Source organism: Sciurus vulgaris (assembly GCF_902686455.1).
Source record: "Sciurus vulgaris genome assembly, chromosome: X".
In the NCBI taxonomy this organism is placed as follows: Eukaryota; Metazoa; Chordata; class Mammalia; order Rodentia; family Sciuridae; genus Sciurus; species Sciurus vulgaris.
The window spans coordinates 73,504,197-73,524,706 of record NC_136471.1 but is presented as its reverse complement, the minus strand read 5'-3'; the positions used below and the strand labels follow the sequence as shown (position 1 = coordinate 73,524,706).

At 34.0% G+C, this 20,510-nt stretch overlaps 1 protein-coding gene across 1 annotated transcript in view; it reads left to right on the top strand.

Moving 5' to 3' along the window:
* Positions 1–20,510, top strand: part of ATP7A (ATPase copper transporting alpha) — a 66,370-nt gene that overhangs the window by 1,715 nt on the left and 44,145 nt on the right. Inside the window, exons 2-3 of the mRNA XM_079123111.1 lie at positions 16,106–16,595; positions 17,086–17,817. Of these exons, the coding sequence (XP_078979237.1) occupies positions 16,106–16,595; positions 17,086–17,817 (1,222 nt within the window). The remainder of the gene's footprint in view (positions 1–16,105; positions 16,596–17,085; positions 17,818–20,510) is intronic.

Here is a 20,510-nt window from a genome sequence, read left to right as displayed (position 1 = left end):
AATTCAAATTTCTTTGTAAGTAAAATTTTATAGAACATAACAGTCATTTGTCTGTGTATGTGTTGTTTATGGCTGCTTTGTCACTACAGCGACAGTTGAAAATTTGTGACTAAGATTATATGTGATACTTTCATTGCTTCATACTGGTGCTTGCCACATTACAAAGCACAGAGATCTGTAATGCAGTATTTATTTTTTTATTACCAGTGTATACCTATCGTGCCAAAAAGAAAAGAGAAAATGGACTTTGTTTTATTTATTTATTTTTAAAATATATTTACATATATATGTATAGCTATCTATTTTAGTTGTAGATGAACAAAATACCTTTTTTGTTTATTTATTTTTATGTGGTGCTGAGGATTAAACCCAGTGCTTCACACATACTGGACAAGCACTCTACCACTGACCTACCCCATCCTGAAAAATGGACTTTGAATACAGTGCTTTTAAGGCACAGTAGTTTAGATTATCTTGTTATTGAATTAGATGGCCTAAGCCTTGTTTGTACATGATGACACTAGACCAGTGCAAAAGAACATACTGAATGTCAACATTATCAGACTAAGTATGCATTATAATCCTCCCAGCACTTAGGAAGGCATAAGCCAGAAGAAATAGAAATTTTAAAATGGAATATCTTATTACAGCAGAATTTCTTCATAAAAAATAAACAATGAAAATGATCCTAAAACCAAACTTGGTTTCTGAATGACTATTTTGTTAGCCTCTTTTCCTGTCAGGCCTGGTCTTCATCTATAAAATTGTGTTGCTAGTTCTACATCATTCAAAGAAATACTGTGAAGCAATATTTACTATTCTTTTTGTTTTGTAGAAAAATGTCTTTAGTAACTTCGTTTATGGGAAAAATTTCTTAAACCAAACATAAAAAGCACAAACCATTAAGGAAATGAATGTTGTATTTAAAAAAAAACTGGTATTGATATTTTTCCCTGCACATTTTCTATTGGTGCTTTATAGTTGTATATCATAGTGGAATTTGTTGTTAAATATCAGTACATGCATGCAATATAATTTGGCCAGTATCTCTTTTGAGTACCACCACTTCCTTCTCCCTTATTACTGAATTCTTTTTTTTAAATTTTTATTTATTTATTTTTTGGTTGTCAATGGACTTTTAATTTTATTATTTATTTATTTATATGTGGTGCTGAAATCGAACCCAGTGCCTCACACATGCTAGGCAATTGCTGTACCACTGAGCCACAACTTTAGCCCCCTGAATTCTTAATACATACCTTAGAGTACAATGTTAGTAACTATTATTATAGAACTTGAATTTCTTTCTTATTGCACTGATAGGGTTACTCAAGTAATATATGTAGCAACTATTCTTCTTTGTCACTGTTGGCTTTTGTTACACAATTCTTTTTTTATTTATTTAATTAATTAATTGATTAATTTATGCTTTTGGTACCAGGGATTGAACTCTGGGGCCCTTGACCACTGAGCCACATCCCCAACCTTATTTTGTATTTTCTTTGGAGACAGGGTCTCACTGAGTTGCTTAGTGCCTCGCCATTGTTGAGGCTGGCTTTGAACTCGAGATCTTCCTATCTCAGCCTCCCGAACCGCTGGGATTACAGGCATGCCTGTAATTACACCTGGCTGTTATACCATTCTTTTTGGCGTGTGTGGTTCTGAGAATTGAATCCAGGGCTTCCTGCATGCTAGGTTAATGCTGTACTTTGATCCCTAGCCCAGTAATACCATCTTCGTTTAAAAATATTTTTAGTTGTAGGTGGGCACAATATCTTTATTTTATTTATTTTTATGTGGTGCTGAGGATTGAGCCCAGTGCCTCACATGTGCTAGGCAAATGCACTACCACTGAGATACAACCCCAGCCCCAGTAATACCATCTTTTTTTTTTTTTTTGTACCAGGGATTGAACCCAGGGGCACTTAACCACTGAGCCACATTCCCAACCCTTTTTTATATTTTATTTAGAGACAGGGTCTCACTGAGTTACTTAAGGCCTTGCTAAGTTGCTGAGACTGGCTTTGAACTTGTTATTCTCCTTCCTCAGCCTCCCAAGCCACTGGGATTACAACTGTGCACCATGGCACTCAGCTAGTAATACCATTTTTTAACATTAATTTTATTTATTTTTTTGCCTTTATTTTATTTATTTCTATGTGGTGCTGAGGATCAAACCCAGTGCCTCACACATGCTAGGCAAGCACTCTTTCCACTGAGCCACAACCTCAGCCTTAGTAATACCATTTTAACACATCTCTTGCTATAATGTATGTCAGGATCTTACTTAGTAATATAAACATCTTTATCTGGTATTCTAATTTTATGCAATTTACATGAAATATTAATATAATAGTTATAAATAAATAAAAGCCCAGTGTGGTAGTGTGTGCCTGTAATCCCAGTGACTTGGGAGGCTGAGGCAGGAGAATCAGAAGTTTGAGGCCAGTTTGGGCAACTTAGAAAGACCACATCTCAAAAAATAAAAAGGGCTGGAGATATAGTTCAGTGTAGAGTGTCCTGGGGTTTCCAGGATACATGCATACGTATGTACACACACACACACACACGCGCGCGCGCACACACACACACACACACACGGACAAAAGCAGCTAAACAGCTTGGTGGCATCTCTTAAACAGAAGGACCCAAAGTGCAAGCAATAATAATCAAGATTGTGTGATACTGGCCAAGGGACAGATATACAAATCAATGGAACTGAATAGGGTGTGCAAAAATGAAATTATTATTTTTTGAGACAGGGTCTCATTCTGTTGGCCAAGCTAACCTTGAACTCATGACTTTTCTGGCTCATCCTCCCAGCCACTGCTGGGATTATAGACTTGTACCACCACACCCAGCTAGGTGTACAGAAATAAACCAATAAACATGGTCAATTGATTTTCAACAAAATTGCAAAGGCAATTCAATGAAGAAAGAATAAACTTTTGAAGAAACAGTGCTGGAAAAACTGAACATCTATATTCATAAACAAAATTAACGACTCATACCCATCCATGTATACAGTTTAATTCAATTAGGAAAAGGTTTTCTTCACCTTCAATGAGGTAGAGAAAAGTCGTTTCTATGACTGAACTAACTAACTATAAAAATTTGCTTTATAATAAGTATTAAAGTCAGGTAATGCAATTCCTTAACTTTTTTGCACAATTGTCTCGGCTATTTTAGTTTCTTTTCCTTTCAGTATGAATTTTAGAATCAGTTTATAAGTTTCTACACAAATGTCTGCTAGAATTTTTATTGGGATTTTGTTCACCCTATAGATTCATTTGGATGGAGTTAACATCTTAACAATATGGAATTTTCCAGTCTATGTAAATGGTTTATCTTTCCATTTATTTAGGTATTCTTTGATTTCTTTTTTCAGAGATCTGTAGTTTTCAGCATGTAGTTCCTGTACATATTTTGTTAGATTTATATTTAAGTATTGTGTATGCTTTCAAATGCTATTGTAAATGATATTGTTTCTTAAATTTCAATTCAACTTCAAATTGAGTTGTTCATGATGAGCATATAGAAGTTCAATAATTTTCATATGTTGAGTTTGTATCTTGCAACCTTGCTAAACTGACTTATTAAATCTATTAGTTTTTTTGTAGATTCCTTGGGATTTTGTACATAGACAATTATGTCGTGGATATTGTATTTTGTCAAGTGCTTTTTCTGAATTTAGATAGGATCATGTATTTTTTTCTTTAGTTGTTAATATGATACTTTACATTCATTTTCAAATGTTGACCCAGTCATGTATTCCCAGGATAAGCCCCATTTGATTAAAGAATACTTACTTTTAATGAAACATTTCAAATGTACACATAAGTGGAGAATCGAGTACAAGAAACCTCCCTAAACCCATTGCCTAGAATACTTGCTGTTCATTTGCATGAGAATCTCAACAGCTGAATTTGGTAAGGTGTTTTACTGATACTTCTAAGAGTTAGTTATTAAGAGGTAGAGATCCCTGCCTATTGGTTTGGAATTACCTAGTATATCTCCATGCTAGTTACTTGCCATTTCCAAGCATTTTTTTGCTGCCTTCTGCCTTTCCCTTGTCACTCTTTGAGATTCTCAGTGTTGACAGTAGTATAGTTTAGCTTAATCCCTCTTTCTCCAGCTTCATGAAGTTAGATTTGCACCCATTTTCCCCCATTTCTCTCTGACTTGCATCTAAAGGTCTGTTACAGTTTGGATGTGATGTGTTCCCCAAAAGCTAATGTGTCAGAAAATGCAAGAAGGTTTGGAGGATAAATGATTGGATTATAGCCTTAACCTGATCAGTGAATTAATCCCCAGATAGGGATTAATTGAAGTGGTAGGGTGTGGCTTTGGGGTATATATATGTATCTGGCGAATGGAGTCTTTCTGCTTTCTGATCATGATGTGAGCTGCTTCCTTCTGCCACACTCTCCTGCCATGATGTTCTGGCTCACCCTGAGACCTGAGGAATGGAGCTGGCCTTCTATGGTCTAAGACCTCTGAAACCCTGAGCTTCAATTAAACTTTTCCTCCTCTACAGTTGTTCTGGTCCATCTTTAAGTCACAGCAGGGAAAAACTGACTAAAACAGGATCCAAAGAAGTTAACAATATCACTTTTTTGCCAGAATTTTGAGGATTGTTACTGTAATAACAATAATGGGTAGAAAACTTTTGTTTAAATATTATGCTACAAATTGCTTAGTATTGAACATGTTTATTTTCACTGCCAGGGCTCATTGAGTCAATCCCTAGATGTGCCATTTTAGCTGAGTTGTGGGTTCATTTGTGTAACCTATCATTTTAATATTTGAACTTTTACCATCTTTAAATCAACTTTATATTGATGGTGATTTCATTCACTGGAGTTTTATATAATTTTGCTTTGATGCAATGTTCCTTATATTGATGGTGAAAGTAAATACCACTTTAGAATTTGATCAGATTGCTTCAATCAGAGAATGGTTTTCCTGTGACCAGTTGAGATCCTCATGCAAAGATATATTTTTATATATCTGGTACTCAGAGCAGATATTAATATTCTAAAGGGATCTTTGTTTCAATGAACATTAGATTTAGTGCAAGATTTAAAATTAGGAATCCAGTGGATTCTTTCTAATTATTAGAAGCTCATTATACTGTGACTGGAACATTCTGTGTATATCTAGATCAGATACTTATGGAAGCTCTAGTTTTATAATTATCATTAATCTAAACATTAATTTTTACCTATTCAAGATTTCAAAGTGATTATGGCTTTTCAATGAAATGCAGGATTCATACTTTCTTGTCTCTATAGTATTCTTGTCTGTGATTCTAACTTCTTATAAGTTCTTGAGTAGATTGACTTCAATTTGCCTTGTTTTCATTACAAAAAAATCAACTAATTGGCATATCATGATTCTTTATGAAGGTTGATACATTTCCTTAATTTAAGAGTTACATAAAATGTGATCCTAACTAATATATGGGCAGCTATTTGTATGGGGGAAAAGCAGTGCTTCTTATTTGTTGACTGTATACTCTGTATTGATGTTTGTGGTTAGAAAAGCTTTATTTGCATAGTATAATAAGCCTTCTAAGTTTTCTGTCTCTGAGACATCCATGTGAATACTTGAATATGAATTTTCCATTTTCACATGCTCCAAAAGTAGATTTTAATTTGTATTCACTCTCTACCTTGGCATAACTCCAATCTTAGAGGCTCCTGCATTACTTCAATTCCCCCATGGTCCAAATGAGGATACAGTTGCCTTTAATTTTCTTTGGAGAGAGAGCCAAGTTGGAAAAGATAGGAGGTTACAGGTACTTTTTTTTTTTTTTTACTGTACTGCAGGTTTTGCAAATGAGTTTGTCTTTAAAATATTCAAATTTATAAAACATTTTGTAATATTTTTCACTAATCACAACTGTGTAAAAATTAGATAAATATCTTATGAAACAGGATAACAAAAGTAGCTCTGCAACCTTCAGTCTTAAGACTTTAAAAATGAGTTGTTTAATTTCAGTGAGTATTATGTATGACATGTGTATTTGATTTATCCTCAAATGAAACCAATTAAACCTCCTCCACTTGATTTAAGGTGGGGCTGTTGCTGGAGGCTGGAAGAGAGGCTGAAGCTTACTAATTATATAGTAGTTTCTGTGCTAATTGTAGTAAAACTTTTAACCATCTAGAAGCTAGTTCACATAATTTTTCTTCAAGTGATTTAGGTACTTACTGTCCACCAGCAACTAATGTATTTTCTGAAACCCCCAACTTCCTGACTGGCAAACTGTTTTGGGTGATTATTTGTTTATGCTGACATGTGCATGTGTAACTAGAAGGCTAGATTCCATTTTGATATTTTTAAGTACATTCCTATTTCCCAAAACAGCCTACTTGTACCCCACTCATATCTAAGACTACTAATTGCATCTTCCCAGAATTCAACCCTGCCTAATAAGATCTGTTTAAGGTCAGACAAATGCAATTGAATTTTGATTCAATTGTAAAGGAAGGATAGCAATGAGGTAATGTAAAAGCAGTTTGTGTTACTAATAGTGACACAAATCCCAGTGACAGATTCTCAAGCGGGTACTTTCCAAGACACATTCATAATTTGATTTCTAGACATAAAAAGAAAGATACTTTTGCTTTTTTCAGCTCTGCTTGCCTTCCATCTGTCAAAAGCCCTTATAAAATAGGATATATTTGTGATTCTTCTTCTTTTTTCCTTCCTTTAAAAAACATTTTACTAAGTGTTGTTTTCTAAGCCCAGAGACAGATTGATTGTGAAGTTAATGAAGCTTATGTTTCAGAGCCCCTCCTTTGCATTGACCTCCTTCCACAAACTTGGAAGGAGTCTTTGTAGTGTGTTCACATGGTCACATATTTTTGCACAATTTGTAAAAGTTAAATATTTTAACCACTATCTTTTAAGCCCCCATTCATTGAATTCCTCTTCGAACTCCCCCTTTGAGTTGGGTAGTATTGGAGTGGCCTTGTGTATTTTGGGGATCTGACAGAGAGGAAGTTAAGTTGGGGATATGTTTAGTTTGGGGTTAGTAGACTCGTTAGCTGTGTGCGATTTTTGGTTACTCCTGTATGTGGGGAAGTTTTCGCTAGGAATTCTGGTATAGGAATGACTTTCAAAATCCCTATCAGAGACACCAGCAGAGTTGTGACATGAAGGTACAGGGCTCACTGTATAACTGATACATTAATGCTATCAACTGAAAGATTATGTAAGATTAGAAACTGCGTAAATAAACTTGAAATGCTCTGAAATCTTAGTTTGTATGTGAAAGAAACTCAATAGTTATCCAAGATTTGAGAACAGCTCTAAAAACTGACCAGTTTTTGTGAATTGTGATGAATTGTAATGTTGAAAGGAACTTTTCTAAACTGTTGCTAATCAAAAACATTTTAGAGCTGGGGATGTAGCTCTTGGGTAGAGTGTTCCATCACCAGTGCTGTAGAACTAACAAAAATAACATCCTGTCTAGAAGAAAGACCGAATTATCTGTCTTCTCTCTGTACAGAAAATGTTTTTATCAATTTGCTGTCAAAGGAAGAACCAAACAATGTACAACTAGATGTGTAGGAAAAGAAAGATATATCAGACATTATTAATAAAAATGTTATTTTATGGATGTTTATGATATTAAACTTTAACAAATTTGTAGTGTGATTTTTGTTATATATTGAGAATATATACTTTTATTTAGAATATTTTTAATCTTATTTTTTGTAGTTATAAAATAAGTATTTTATAAATATATTTATTGTTACTTGAGTTTCAGATGCTATAAAATGTGAATTTGCATCTTTTGAGCCACCATATAGAAAATTGTCCTTGTCCAAACATAGTTTATAATCAGAAAGTAGGTCAATATGATAATACATAAACATTACTGACTTTTAAAAAATATTAAGGTTTAAAATTTCTGTCCTAATTTCTAAAATTATAATTAAAATTAATGTGCAGTCGATTTAAAACCAGATTTCAGGAGAGCAGTGTCTTAACTAAGTCAAAGAGCTCTTGGTAAGCTGGGCACAGTGGCGCATACCTGTAATCCCAGCGACTCAGGAGGCTGAGGCAGGAGGATCACAAGTTCGAGGCTAGTCTCAGCAGTTTAGCAAGGCCTTAAGTAACTTAGGGAGACCCTGTCTCTAAATAAACAAACAAACAAATAAATTCGATCAAATGAGGTTGCTTTGTTGAAAAATGCAACAGTGGAACAGATTAAAGCTTTAACAATTCAAGGAACATGAATAGTCAACAATTCTCTAATTTTTTTCCCTTTTAAAAAATTTGTTCTGGAGGCTAGGGTTGTGGCTCAGTGGTAGAGTACTTGCCTAGCATGTGTGAGGCACTGGGTTCAATTCTCACCACCACATAAAAATAAATGAATAAAAGGTCTATCAACATCTACAAAAATATTTAAAAATTTGTTCTGTTTAGTTATACATGACGGCAAAGTATGTTTTGACATATTTATACAAATATGGAGTATATCTCATTCTAATTAGGATTCCAGTCTTGTGGTTGTGCATACTATGGAGATTCATTGTGGTGTATTCATATATGTACGTGGGAACATTATGTCAGATTCATTCTGCTGACTTTCCTATTCCTGTCCTCCTCCCTTCCCTTCATTCCTCTTTGTCTAATCTATTGAACTTGTATTAAGAAGTCTCTAAATTTTTGAATGAACAGAAAGAATATGATTAATTTCCCTTTGCAGGTTTAGCATGTGAATACACTTTGGGAATTGTATCCTAAATCATACATTAAATGAATATAATACTCTTGTTTTTCCTGCCAGACTTTAAAGGTATTAACCTGAAGTTTAATTTAATCACCCCAGCAGTCTGTTCAAAGGAAAAATAAAATGGGCAGATAATGCGAAGGTCTTTCTCTGGGATCATTTGGCCTTTGTGAAGTAAAAATGTAGAAACAGATTTAATTAGATATAAGTACTGAATGATTCCAAAGGTTAATGCCTTATTAACAAATTACTTTGTCTGTGAAACTTTATAATGCTAACTTTTTGAGTGCTTTTAACATTTACTCAGATAAACACTGCTGCCTATTCTTTTGATATAGACTATCCTTTATAAAAATGACTGCCTAGACAGGCTCAATGTTACATGCCTGTAATCCCAGTGACTCAGGAGTTTGCAGTAGGAGGATCACAAGGTCAAGGCAAAACTCAGAAACTTAGCAAGACCCTGTCTCAAAATAAAAATAAAAAAGGGGTTGGGGTTGTAACTCAGTGGTAGGATGTCTCTGGGTTTAATCCCCAGGACTACAGGAAAAAAATGACCATCTAAGGAGAAAGAATGGTTTTGACCAAATTATATTGTTGTGTTGTGTGCATGTACAAATATGTAACAGTGAATCCCACTATTATGTGTAATTATAATGTACCAATAAAAATATGGAAAAATGACTACTTAGATGCTAGCAGTTACTAAATTCCTTCTGTGAATCAATAAATACATTCCGAGATCCCCTTAAAATCAACTTACTTTTTATTATTGAAAAAGTAACACATGCACAGATTAAAATCCTGCTCCCAAAGGAAACAAGTTATCCTATATATGTGTGTATCCTTCCAGAAAGACTATGAATATAAAATTATGTATATATGTATAGATACTTAATATATGTGTATCCTCTCTATAAAAATGAAAGCATACTGTACATATCATTCTGTACCTTGCTTTTTTAGTAAATATATCTTAGATATTGTTCCATATCAATATATAGTGCTCCCATCTAATATTTTTATTTGTTTGAGATTTTAAAAATTTCCTATTGCAAATGATAGTGTATTCAGCATTCTGTTTTTCAGACTGATGCTTTCTTACCTACACTGTATTAGGGTAATATAGGCATTTTGATTGTTATAGATTAGTTGGTAATAATCACACATCTGTAAGAACATAAGGTCAGCTTTTCACAGAGGCTTAGGCTTCTGCACTGTATTCCAAAGATCAAAAAAAGGTCAAATCCAAGATAAAACCTAGCAGTGGAGAAATGGTGTGAAGGGAACCTTAACTGTTTCCTTTTTATACTGTTGTATTTAATTTTTTATAATGATAATCATGTGTTGTATAATTTCTGAAGCAAATGAAAATGTATTAAAAGTGAGAATTGACAAAGCACTCAATTTACAGATAGTTTAGTTCATGAAAAACAATGTTACAACTTAAAAACTAAGATCTCTACATCTCTTTCATCTTAAAACATTTGATTTTTTGAAATTTTAGATTGGTTTTGAACTATTGTCTTAGTTTCTAGCAATTGTCTTTTGCCAATTCATAAATTGATTTAATAATTTTAAGGGTAACCTTTATTTAGATTGGTCAAAAGGATAATTTTATTTTTGGTCCTGCAGATTGAACCCAGGATCTCATATATGCTAAGCATGAACTCTTATCAATGAGCTGGAGCTCTGGCCCCCCAATACATGTTAATAGAGCTGAATGGCATCCTCTTAAAATGATATTTTAATTTTTAGTATCCTATATTGAAGCATCAAAGCAGAGTGTTACTCTATTAATGGATATAACATTCTTTTTCAATAAACAATAATGTAATTTGTATTGTAACTATATATAAATGGGGCTCCTGTTTATTGTAATTGGTTTTGACTTGATTTAAAAATACATGAATTATATATAAAATGTATTAGAAATTCAGGATAATTGATGAATCACTTCACTTTTCCAACTTCAGTTTCTACATCTGTAAAATGGCAGAATCTTTCCAACCATGAAACACTTTGTTCACCTCTCTGTTGAATCATTAGATGAAAATGAAAGAAAGTGAGCTTCAAATCTTCTGAGATTCCTACACTGAATTTATTGTGATGATATATAAATTGATCCCTAGGATATAAAAAGAAATTTCACTGTGCTAAAACATTAGCCAAGGACATTTCCCAAAGTAACTTAAAAATGGGAAAATATTAAAATGTCCTGATTTTCAAATCTGCTAAAAACCCAAAGAAATTTGTTCCCTAAATCATTTTTAATTTACACTAGCATGGGAGAAGCAATGAAATGTAGAGGGAAAAGCAAACAGAACTAAAATTTGGTTCAAACACTAGAACTATTTAATGCTATTCAGGTTTATTTTTTATTTGTAAAACACATTGTTCAAATCAAAGGCATATAATTTTAGTTTTTCAAGAAACTGGAGATCATCTAATTTAATCATTTCTAGATTGAAAGAACATGGACTAATGGAGTTCCTTACATGTACATTTGAATCCTAGCTGTTTCATTTTCTTGCTGTGTGTTCTGGGCAATTTATTCAATTTCCTAGCTTTTTATACATACAGAATTGGATCACCATTGCCTTAACCTGTTTACTTGCTATAACAAAATAGAATAAACTGGGTGGCTTATAAACAACAGAAATTTATTTCTTGTAGTTCTGGAGGCAGGGAAGAAGTCTAAAATTCATGCAATAGCAAATTCACTGTCTGGTGAGGGCTGACTTCTGCTCCATAAATGGTGTCATTTTCCTGTTCCTCATATGGTAGACCCATCCATGTGAGCTCTCTGGTGCCTCCTTTGTAAGAGTGCTAATCCTAATTATGAGGGCTCTCCTTTCATGACTTCTTCATCTTCCAAGGCCCCTCCTGGGGGGGGTGGGGTTAGGGTTTCAACATGAATTTTGTGGGGGCCCAGATATATTAACAGTTTTTAGCTTTTATAGAATGTTTAAGCATAAAAGGAATATTGTCCAGTGTCAGGAAATGGAAGCCCTCAGAGGTTGGTTGATTTGTCCAGGTTTTTAACTTTTGTATTGCCTAAGAATATAAGATGTGACCTTTATGTATTTATGCAAATTATGCAGAAATTGTATTCAAAAAAGTATACTGTGCCTGAATTTCATCTTTGACATTTCAGGAAACACAGAACACCACAAACATTAAAATAATGGATCTTTACAATTTCTGTGAACAGTCAGCACCCTCTCTACTTCTATCATGCTGTAAAGCCTCAGATTACACAGAATTTGGTTTCTTTTCTTTTTTTCCCCTCCCACTGCTGCCTTCCTCCAAATACAATGAAAGCCCTTCATCTTCAATACCTCCTATGTTCATAGTTGTATGCTGTTTACTTTCCAGAGGAACTATTGGGAACTAAAGGGAAATAGTTTCTCTGAAAATAAAAATAATAGCATTGGTTCCTAATAAACGATTCTGAGAAAAAGAAGCTTTTGAAACTCTGAGTCCACATGGGGAATTGGAGGAGGCTAGCACAGGGCCAGGTACATAATAGGCATTCAAATATTTGTTGACAAGATAAATGCCATTTTAGCTTCCTGCCCAAGAATTTGGCACCCCCAACTATATTGTGAAAATTACCAGCTACTCTGAGAATTTCTTCTTAAAATGAAATAAGATACAGTATGCTTTGAAAACAGGTTTGAAAAGTCTCTTTGATATTAACAGAGGGAAAGTTGAGTATTATTACCCCAAGGGGAACATTTTTGTTTGTGCTGAGTATAGATGGCCAGCTGAAAGAAATAGTTTAGGTAAGGAAGTGTTTTCCCCCCCTGCAGCATGAAAAGCACAGGGTAATATAACCTTTTTGTATAGTATTTTATATATAGTCTCATATCTTTTATAAATAAAATATAGGCTAAGGCAATACAAAGTATAGCAAATCATGCAGTGATGAAATTATTTTTACTCATAAAATCAGACCAATTTCTCATTGGGTATTTTAGTAAATTGATATCGTTGGGGGGAAATTTAGCTCAAAACCAGTCTTGACACCAGATATAATATATTCAAACCTAAAGGGAAAAGAATCCTTTACATTGTCACTTTATCAGAAAAAAATGTAGTAGTATCTAAAGTATTGTCCAAGAATGTTCCACACTGATGGTACTATCCTACATATGCCCTATCAGATACGGCAGCCACTAGCTACCTTGAGTCATGTTGACCATTGAACAATTCAGATGTGGCTAGTATAGCTAAGGAACTGAATTTTTCATTTTTGTTTTATTTTCAAAAATTATCCAATAACATTGACTTTTTTGGTAGAGAGTTCTTTTGATTTCTTTCTTAGTTTTGTGAATGTTAACACATGTATAGATTCATTTAACTACCACCACCAAGATAGCACAATCCCAACATTCCAAAAAACTGTTGTGATACTTGTCCCCCACCTTTTTTTTTTTTTTTTTTTTTTTTTTTGGTGGTGCTGAGGTTCGAACCCAGGGCCCTGTGCTTGCAAGGCAAGCACTTTACCAACTGAGCTATCTCCCCAGCCCAGCTCCCCACCTTTAACTCCTGAAAACCACTGATCTATTTTCCATCTTCCCCTTTAGGTAGCATGTGTACATTATGTAATGCCATTTTCTTCATCTTTTTTTCATGGTGCAGGGATGGAACCCAGGGTCTTGCACATGCTAGGGAAACATTCTACCACTGAGCTATACCCCTAGTCATAAAGTCTTTTTTTCCTTTTGCAGGATGGAACCAAGGCTCTCACACATACCACATCCCCAGCACCCCTAAATATTTTTCAAATCAGAAAATCATTGACCTCAGGGGAGTGACATTAAAGTCTAAAAGAGGATCTCTTTGAAAACCCAAAGACACAAAAGCTTCCATTTGATAATGATTGTCATAATATTGTATCTTTTTCAAACATGTGTCTCAGCTATATGTGATTTACTATTCTGAAGTTTTTTTCGATGGAAAATATTATGTAGTATAATCCAAAACCCATATAAATCATTTTCCCAGTTCTGTTTTGGATAATTTGTGCCAGTGATGTCTTCTATAACAAGAACAAGCTAACCATCTAGAATTACCTGAGTCATAGAAATTTCCCCTGCCATGAGCAATTTCAAATTTTCATCAAATATATAGTCATTAGTTATCAAGTTAAAGGAAAAAATAAAAAGTGAAGTCCATGAAAATAAGTGAAAATTTTAATTGTATAATTATTGTAGACAGCTTAAAATGATATTTCAAGTTCTGAATTATATATAGCTTTGTTTTAAGTTGTTTTTGTTGCGCGAAGCAAAGCTTTTCACTCTGAATTAATACAAATAACACCTATATTTTAGCTACCTTTTGAACATTAATATTCTACTACTATCTCAAAATCAACAGGTCTAGAACTATATTCATCATCTCTCCTTTTTCTCTACTCTTACTTCTTGACTTCCTCCTTCCTTCTCTTCTAATAGTATTTAATGGCATCACCATCTGTCTGTCCACTGGCACAAGCCAGAAATTTATGAATCATCCCAGTCAGTTCCCTTACCCTCTGTTTCTTGATAGGCCCTGCCATATTAAATGTATCTTGGAACTTCCTCTTTTCTCTTGGCTTCAGTGTTGGTTTTGTAATTCAGACCCTCTATTGCACCACTGTTGTAATTGCAATAGCCTCCTCTTTGATCTTCCTTCCTCCCGTAGTACTCCACCCCTCATCATCATCCACACTGCCTCTAAAGTGACTTCTCTGTAAAGTAAATCTAATCATGTCATTTCCCTGCTTAACTTATCCATGCCTCCTCACTTACTAAAAGATAAATTACAAAACAATATTGTTCAGTAAGCCCCCATAATGGAGCAGTTGTCTATTTCCCTAGCTTCTCAGTTCTCACTACTTTTGTGCTTCTAGTTGTCTGCATTTCCCTGCCTCCTACATCCTTGCTGATTCCTGTCTGTCCTTTTATGGTCAGATATTATCTCCCCTCACCTGTATTCCCAAGGATAAATGAGTGTGAATTTTTCTGGAGTCTATGCCACAGTATTGCTGCTCCCTGTGATTATGCCATTCAGTTTGTATCCTGAGAATCCCATTTCTAGGCACATATAATAAGTGCTTGATAATGATTAGTTGTTTTATATAATTTGTTGCTGCTACAATGAATTTTCCTATATATTTACTTATATGATCATTATAAAAAACCCTGGGAGAACATAGGGCATATTTTCCATTTTTTAGATGCTGGAACTAATGAAGTATGATTGGCTAATAACTAGTAAAGAATCGTAGTTGGAATTCAAATATTCTCTCAACCCAGTATTTGCGGATGTGTGCGTTCATCATAAATCTTTTTAATATGTCAGCCAAGGAGATGCAGTCATGACAGTAATTAAATTATATACATCCATAAGTGAGCTCTAAGACTACAACCATTGTTTTATAATCTAATCAGGCAAAACACCAAAAGTTCCTTTTTATGTCAGACAGAAAATGTGCTAGTGTCATAGCTAGTTTTGAGGTAAATCTTACACGTGATTGTGAAAACCCAGCCATCATGTTTATGAACCATAAAAGAAGCAATAAAGGTGTTCTGGTTTGAACAAAATTAATACTATGCTGTAGTGACTTAGGAGTAATAGGAGTATATGCTACAAAAACCTATGAATATTGCCTTCACTCATAAATAGGCATGTTAATGTCTTTTCTTGCCAATGGTTATCTTAACTGAACATTTTATAAGAGCAAACTTTGTTACCTTCTTATTTTCTATAGCTAATCCTGCTTCCCATATAACCTCTTGAATTAGTAGAATGTGAAGTGTTGGAATAGTTCATGAAAGGAGATGGTAGGAAAAAGTAGTTTGTACTCTATTGTGAAATTCTAGGGTGTGTTTGTCCACGTGCATACTTCAAATACTGACTGGTACCATAGTCACATAAGCCTACATATTGCTTTACCTTTCTTTTAGATAGACAAGGCATTTTGTATTTCTTTCCAATGAGAATAGTATACACGAAAAATAATAAATTATTATTTACTCCAATTAGCTTGAGTTATTTTATTCTTCTTGAATGCGATAATGGTTATTGATATTTTAAAATCCTCCATCATGTGAGCTGTGTACAGTGGCATATGCCTATAGTCCCAGCAACTCTAGAGGCTAAGGCAGGTGGATCACAAGTTCAAGGCCAGCCTCAGCAACTTAGCAAGTCCCAGTCTCAAAACCAAAAAATAAATAAATAAAAAGGGCTGGGAATGTGACTCAGTGGTTGAGTGCCCCTGGGTTCAATCTCTAGTACCCCAAAAATAAATAAATCCCAATGTCATGTCATTTGATTAAACTGACTTCTGAAATTTCATTCCAAAAGGTTTCACTGGAAGAAAAAAATGCAACTATTATTTATGACCCTAAACGGCAGACTCCAAAGACCTTACAGGAAGCTATTGATGATATGGGCTTTGATGCAATTCTCCATAATCCTAACCCTCTTCCGGTTTTAACCGATACTGTGTTTTTGACTGTTCCTACTTCATTGGCTCCACCATGGGACCATATCCAAAGCATGTTGCTCGAGACCAAGGGTGTGACAGATATTAAAATTTCCTCTCAGCAAAGAACTGCAGTAGTGACAATCATTCCTTCTATAGTTAATGCCAATCAGATAATAGAGCTGGTTCCAGACCTCAGTTTAGATGTTGGAACTATGGAGAAAAAAGCAGGAACTTGTGAAGATAACAGTATGGCTCAAGCAGGGGAAGTAATGCTGAAGATGAAAGTGGAAGGAATGACCTGCCATTCATGCACTAGCACTATTGAAGGAAAAATTGGGAAACTGCAAGGTGTTCAGCGAATTAAAGGTAATATATCTGCTGTGACTTTGCTTGTTTTGTAAAGCTTAGTTTTCTGGTTTGATCTTTTAACTTTTTGCTTTCTTCTCAAGCGTGGATTTTGAATCCGTGGGACTAGAATGCTTATTGCTGCATTGAAGTTTGAGGCATAGCATGTTCCCAGCATTAATGTCAGTAAAGTTAATGATTATAATTAAAAGTTATGAGAGTCTTGAACTTTAGTTTGGCAGAAAGGGCAGCTGAGGTAGCGATTCCTGGAGTTCAGGGTTCTTACCACAACATGCCTGGGGGACTCTTTAATATATTTCTGTGTAGGCATTAGAGAAACTTAGAGACCATAGCAACAGTGGTAATATCTTTTATTTGTTTCCACTTAATGTCAGTCAAAATTATTTTAAGAACAGATGTTGAGAAGAATAAGAGAAAAATAATGATTGATTCTGAAGGGGCCCAGGAATAACTGATTCAAATAATAATCATGTTTCTTTTCACTAACTAGTCTCCCTAGACAACCAAGAAGCTACTATCATTTATCAACCTCATCTTATCACAGTAGAGGAAATAAAGAAGCAGATTGAAGCTGCAGGCTTTCCAGCACACATCAAAAAACAGCCCAAGTACCTTAAATTGGGAGCTATTGATGTAGAACGTCTAAAGAACACACCAGTCAAATCTCCAGAAGGATCACAACAAAGAAGTCCATCATCATCATATACCAGAGATACAACAGCCACGTTCATCATAGATGGCATGCATTGTAAATCATGTGCGTCAAATATTGAAAGTGCTTTATCTACACTCCACTACGTAAGCAGCATAGTAGTTTCTTTAGAGAATAGGTCTGCCCTTGTAAAGTACAATGCAAGCTCAGTCACTCCAGAAATGCTGAGAAATGCAATTGAAGCTGTTTCACCAGGGCAATATAGAGTTAGTATTTCAAGTGAAGTTGAGAGTACCTCCACCTCTCCCTCCAGCTCATCTCTTCAAAAGATGCCTTTGAACATAGTTAGCCAGCCTCTTACTCAAGAAACTGTGATAAACATTGATGGTATGACTTGTAATTCTTGTGTGCAGTCTATTGAAGGTGTCATATCAAAAAAGACAGGTGTAAAATCCATACGGGTCTCGCTTGCAAATAGTAATGGAACTGTTGAGTATGATCCTCTACTAACCTCTCCAGAAACCTTGAGAGAAGCAATTGAAGACATGGGATTTGATGCTACCTTATCAGGTAATTATCACTTTTTTGACATCCCTGATGTTTTTTGATTTTCATTTTGCCGCTTCATTTGGCTTTCAGCAATGAGAAATGACTCATAGGCACTGAAATTCCACTTTTTACCAACAAGTCGTTGGGAGGTTGTTAGCAGTGCATATAAAGATGCCTAAGGGTGTTTGCATTTGTAGTATTAAAAAAATTATTTGTAGTATTAAAAAAACTACAAACAGTAAATAAACCATGGTATAACAATGTGATGAAATGCTGTGAAGCAATAAAAAATGATGGTATTAAAGATAAGTAATACTATAGGAAAGTATCTGAGATACTTCACTAAATGAAAAAAAACTGAAATTCTACATGTGTACTACAATCAAAATTATAAACAAATGTGTATGAATTTATACTGCGGATATATTATTTATTTGCAGAACTGAATAAGATTCCCGGTGGGACACAAACCAAAATTTTAATAGTGGTTATCTTTGATTGGTAGAAAATAAGTGATTTTTTGTTTCCATCGTGCTTTCCTGTGTGTTATACATTTATTTTATATCAACAATATATGTATGTATTTATATAATTGGGGAACCAAGTGTTATTTTAAAAAGAAAAGGTAGAAATAAATAATACAATTTATACTGTGACTTTAAATTTAGACATCCAAATTAAACTGATTCCAGATGTATTCCAAAATTTTCATATTTCCTGACAGCTCTTACTTTTGAACTGAAACCAAAAATGTATATCCAGTGGAATTTGCCTATGTGAACTTCTTGTTTTAAACCAGAATTGAACCTGGCCTTGAATTAAACTGAAGAATTGTCTTAGTGAAATTTCTTCTTTAATGACTGAAACAAATATAACTGTTTTACAGTGTCATAACCTTTGCTATTCTAATTAGAATGAAAGATATCAAATAATAATAGTCCCTTTTTAAGCTCACTCACACTGAATTAAAGCTTCTAGTAAACTCATGCCTAGATTATTATGGTATATAATAATAAACCATATATATTTCTCAGGGAGCACCCTGAGAAATACAAAACATTCTTAATTTTCATATTGATGACAAATGGTAGAAATTATATAATTCTCACATTTTGAAGATGACATATACAGATTGGATATCCCTAATGAGAAAATCCAAAATTCAAAACTTTTTGAGTGCCAACATGATGCCATTAAGTGGAAAATTCCACACTTCATCTCATGTGATGGGTTGCTATCAAAACATAGGCATACCAAAAATGTTTTTAATAATTATTTTCAAGATGTGCATATAAGGTATATATGAAACATAAATGAATTTCATGTTTTGATTTGGATCCCATCCTCTATATATTTCATTGCATTTAGGCATATATTCAAAAATCCAAAACACTTCTGACTCCAAGCATTTTTTGGTTCTTTTCAGTTATATATGACAGTAGAATATATTTTGACACATTATACTTACATGGAGTATAACTTATTCTAATTAGAATCCCATTCTTGTAGTTAAACATAATATGGAGTTACACATCATATATTCATATGTGAATGTAAGAAAGTTATGTCTGATTCATTCTATTGTCTTTCCTATTTCTAACCCCCCTTCCCTTCATTCCCCTTTGTCTAATCCAACAAACTTCAATTCTTCCCTCCCCCTCCCTTATTGTGTGTTAGCATCCGCACATCAGAGAGAACGTTTGCCTTTTGTTTTTTTTGGGATTGACTTATTTCAATTAGCATTATATTCTCCAGTTCCATCCATTTCCCAGCAAATACCATAATTTCATTCTTTATGACTGAGTACTACTCCATTGTGTGTGTTTGTGTGTGTGTGTGTGTGTGTGTGTGTGTGTGTGTGTATATATATATATCACATTTTCTTTATCCATTCATCTGTTGAATGACCCCAAGTATTTCTGACATGGTTTACTCAAACTGTAGTTCATATACCGTAAAATTCACCCTTTGAAAATGCAAACTTAATTTGTTGTTAGTGTATGCACAGTTTTGCAGGCATCACCATTATATAATTTTAGTACATTTTGTCACCCCCAAAAGAAATCCCATACCCAGAAGCAATCACTCCCCACATTTCCTTCTCCTGCTAGCCTTTAGTGACTACTGTTTTTTGTGATCACTATTATTAACATAACATTAACACATATTAATTGTTCAAATTTGTGAGATTCACTATGATGTTTTCATACATGCATATGATCAAGTCCATCCACCCTTCCTCTACCCTCTCTCCCACCCACCCCCATCTCATATAAATGGAATTATATAATATTTGTCCTTTTTTGTGTGTCTGGATTGTTTTATTTAGAATAATGTTTTTAAGGTTCATCCATATTTTGGATATATCAGAACTTCATTGTTTTGGTGATGAATAATACTCCACTGTATGGATATATACCATGTTTGTTTCTTCATTCATCAGTTAATAGAAATTTGAGTTGTTTCTACTTTTGGCTATTATGAATAATGTAACTTGTCTTCTAAAAAAGTGACACATTATTCTTTATTAGAAAATTATACAAAATATTAAAATGTTAAAGAGCCTCCAGTACCAAAAGTCTGAACAAAGTTTAGGGAATCTATAATTGCAAAAGGAAATAATTATGAAATTAGAAAGAAAATTTAAATTGAATAGATATATAGGAAGTGAAACTGTATCAGGTGGCCATAAAAATGACTAAAATTAGTTTTAG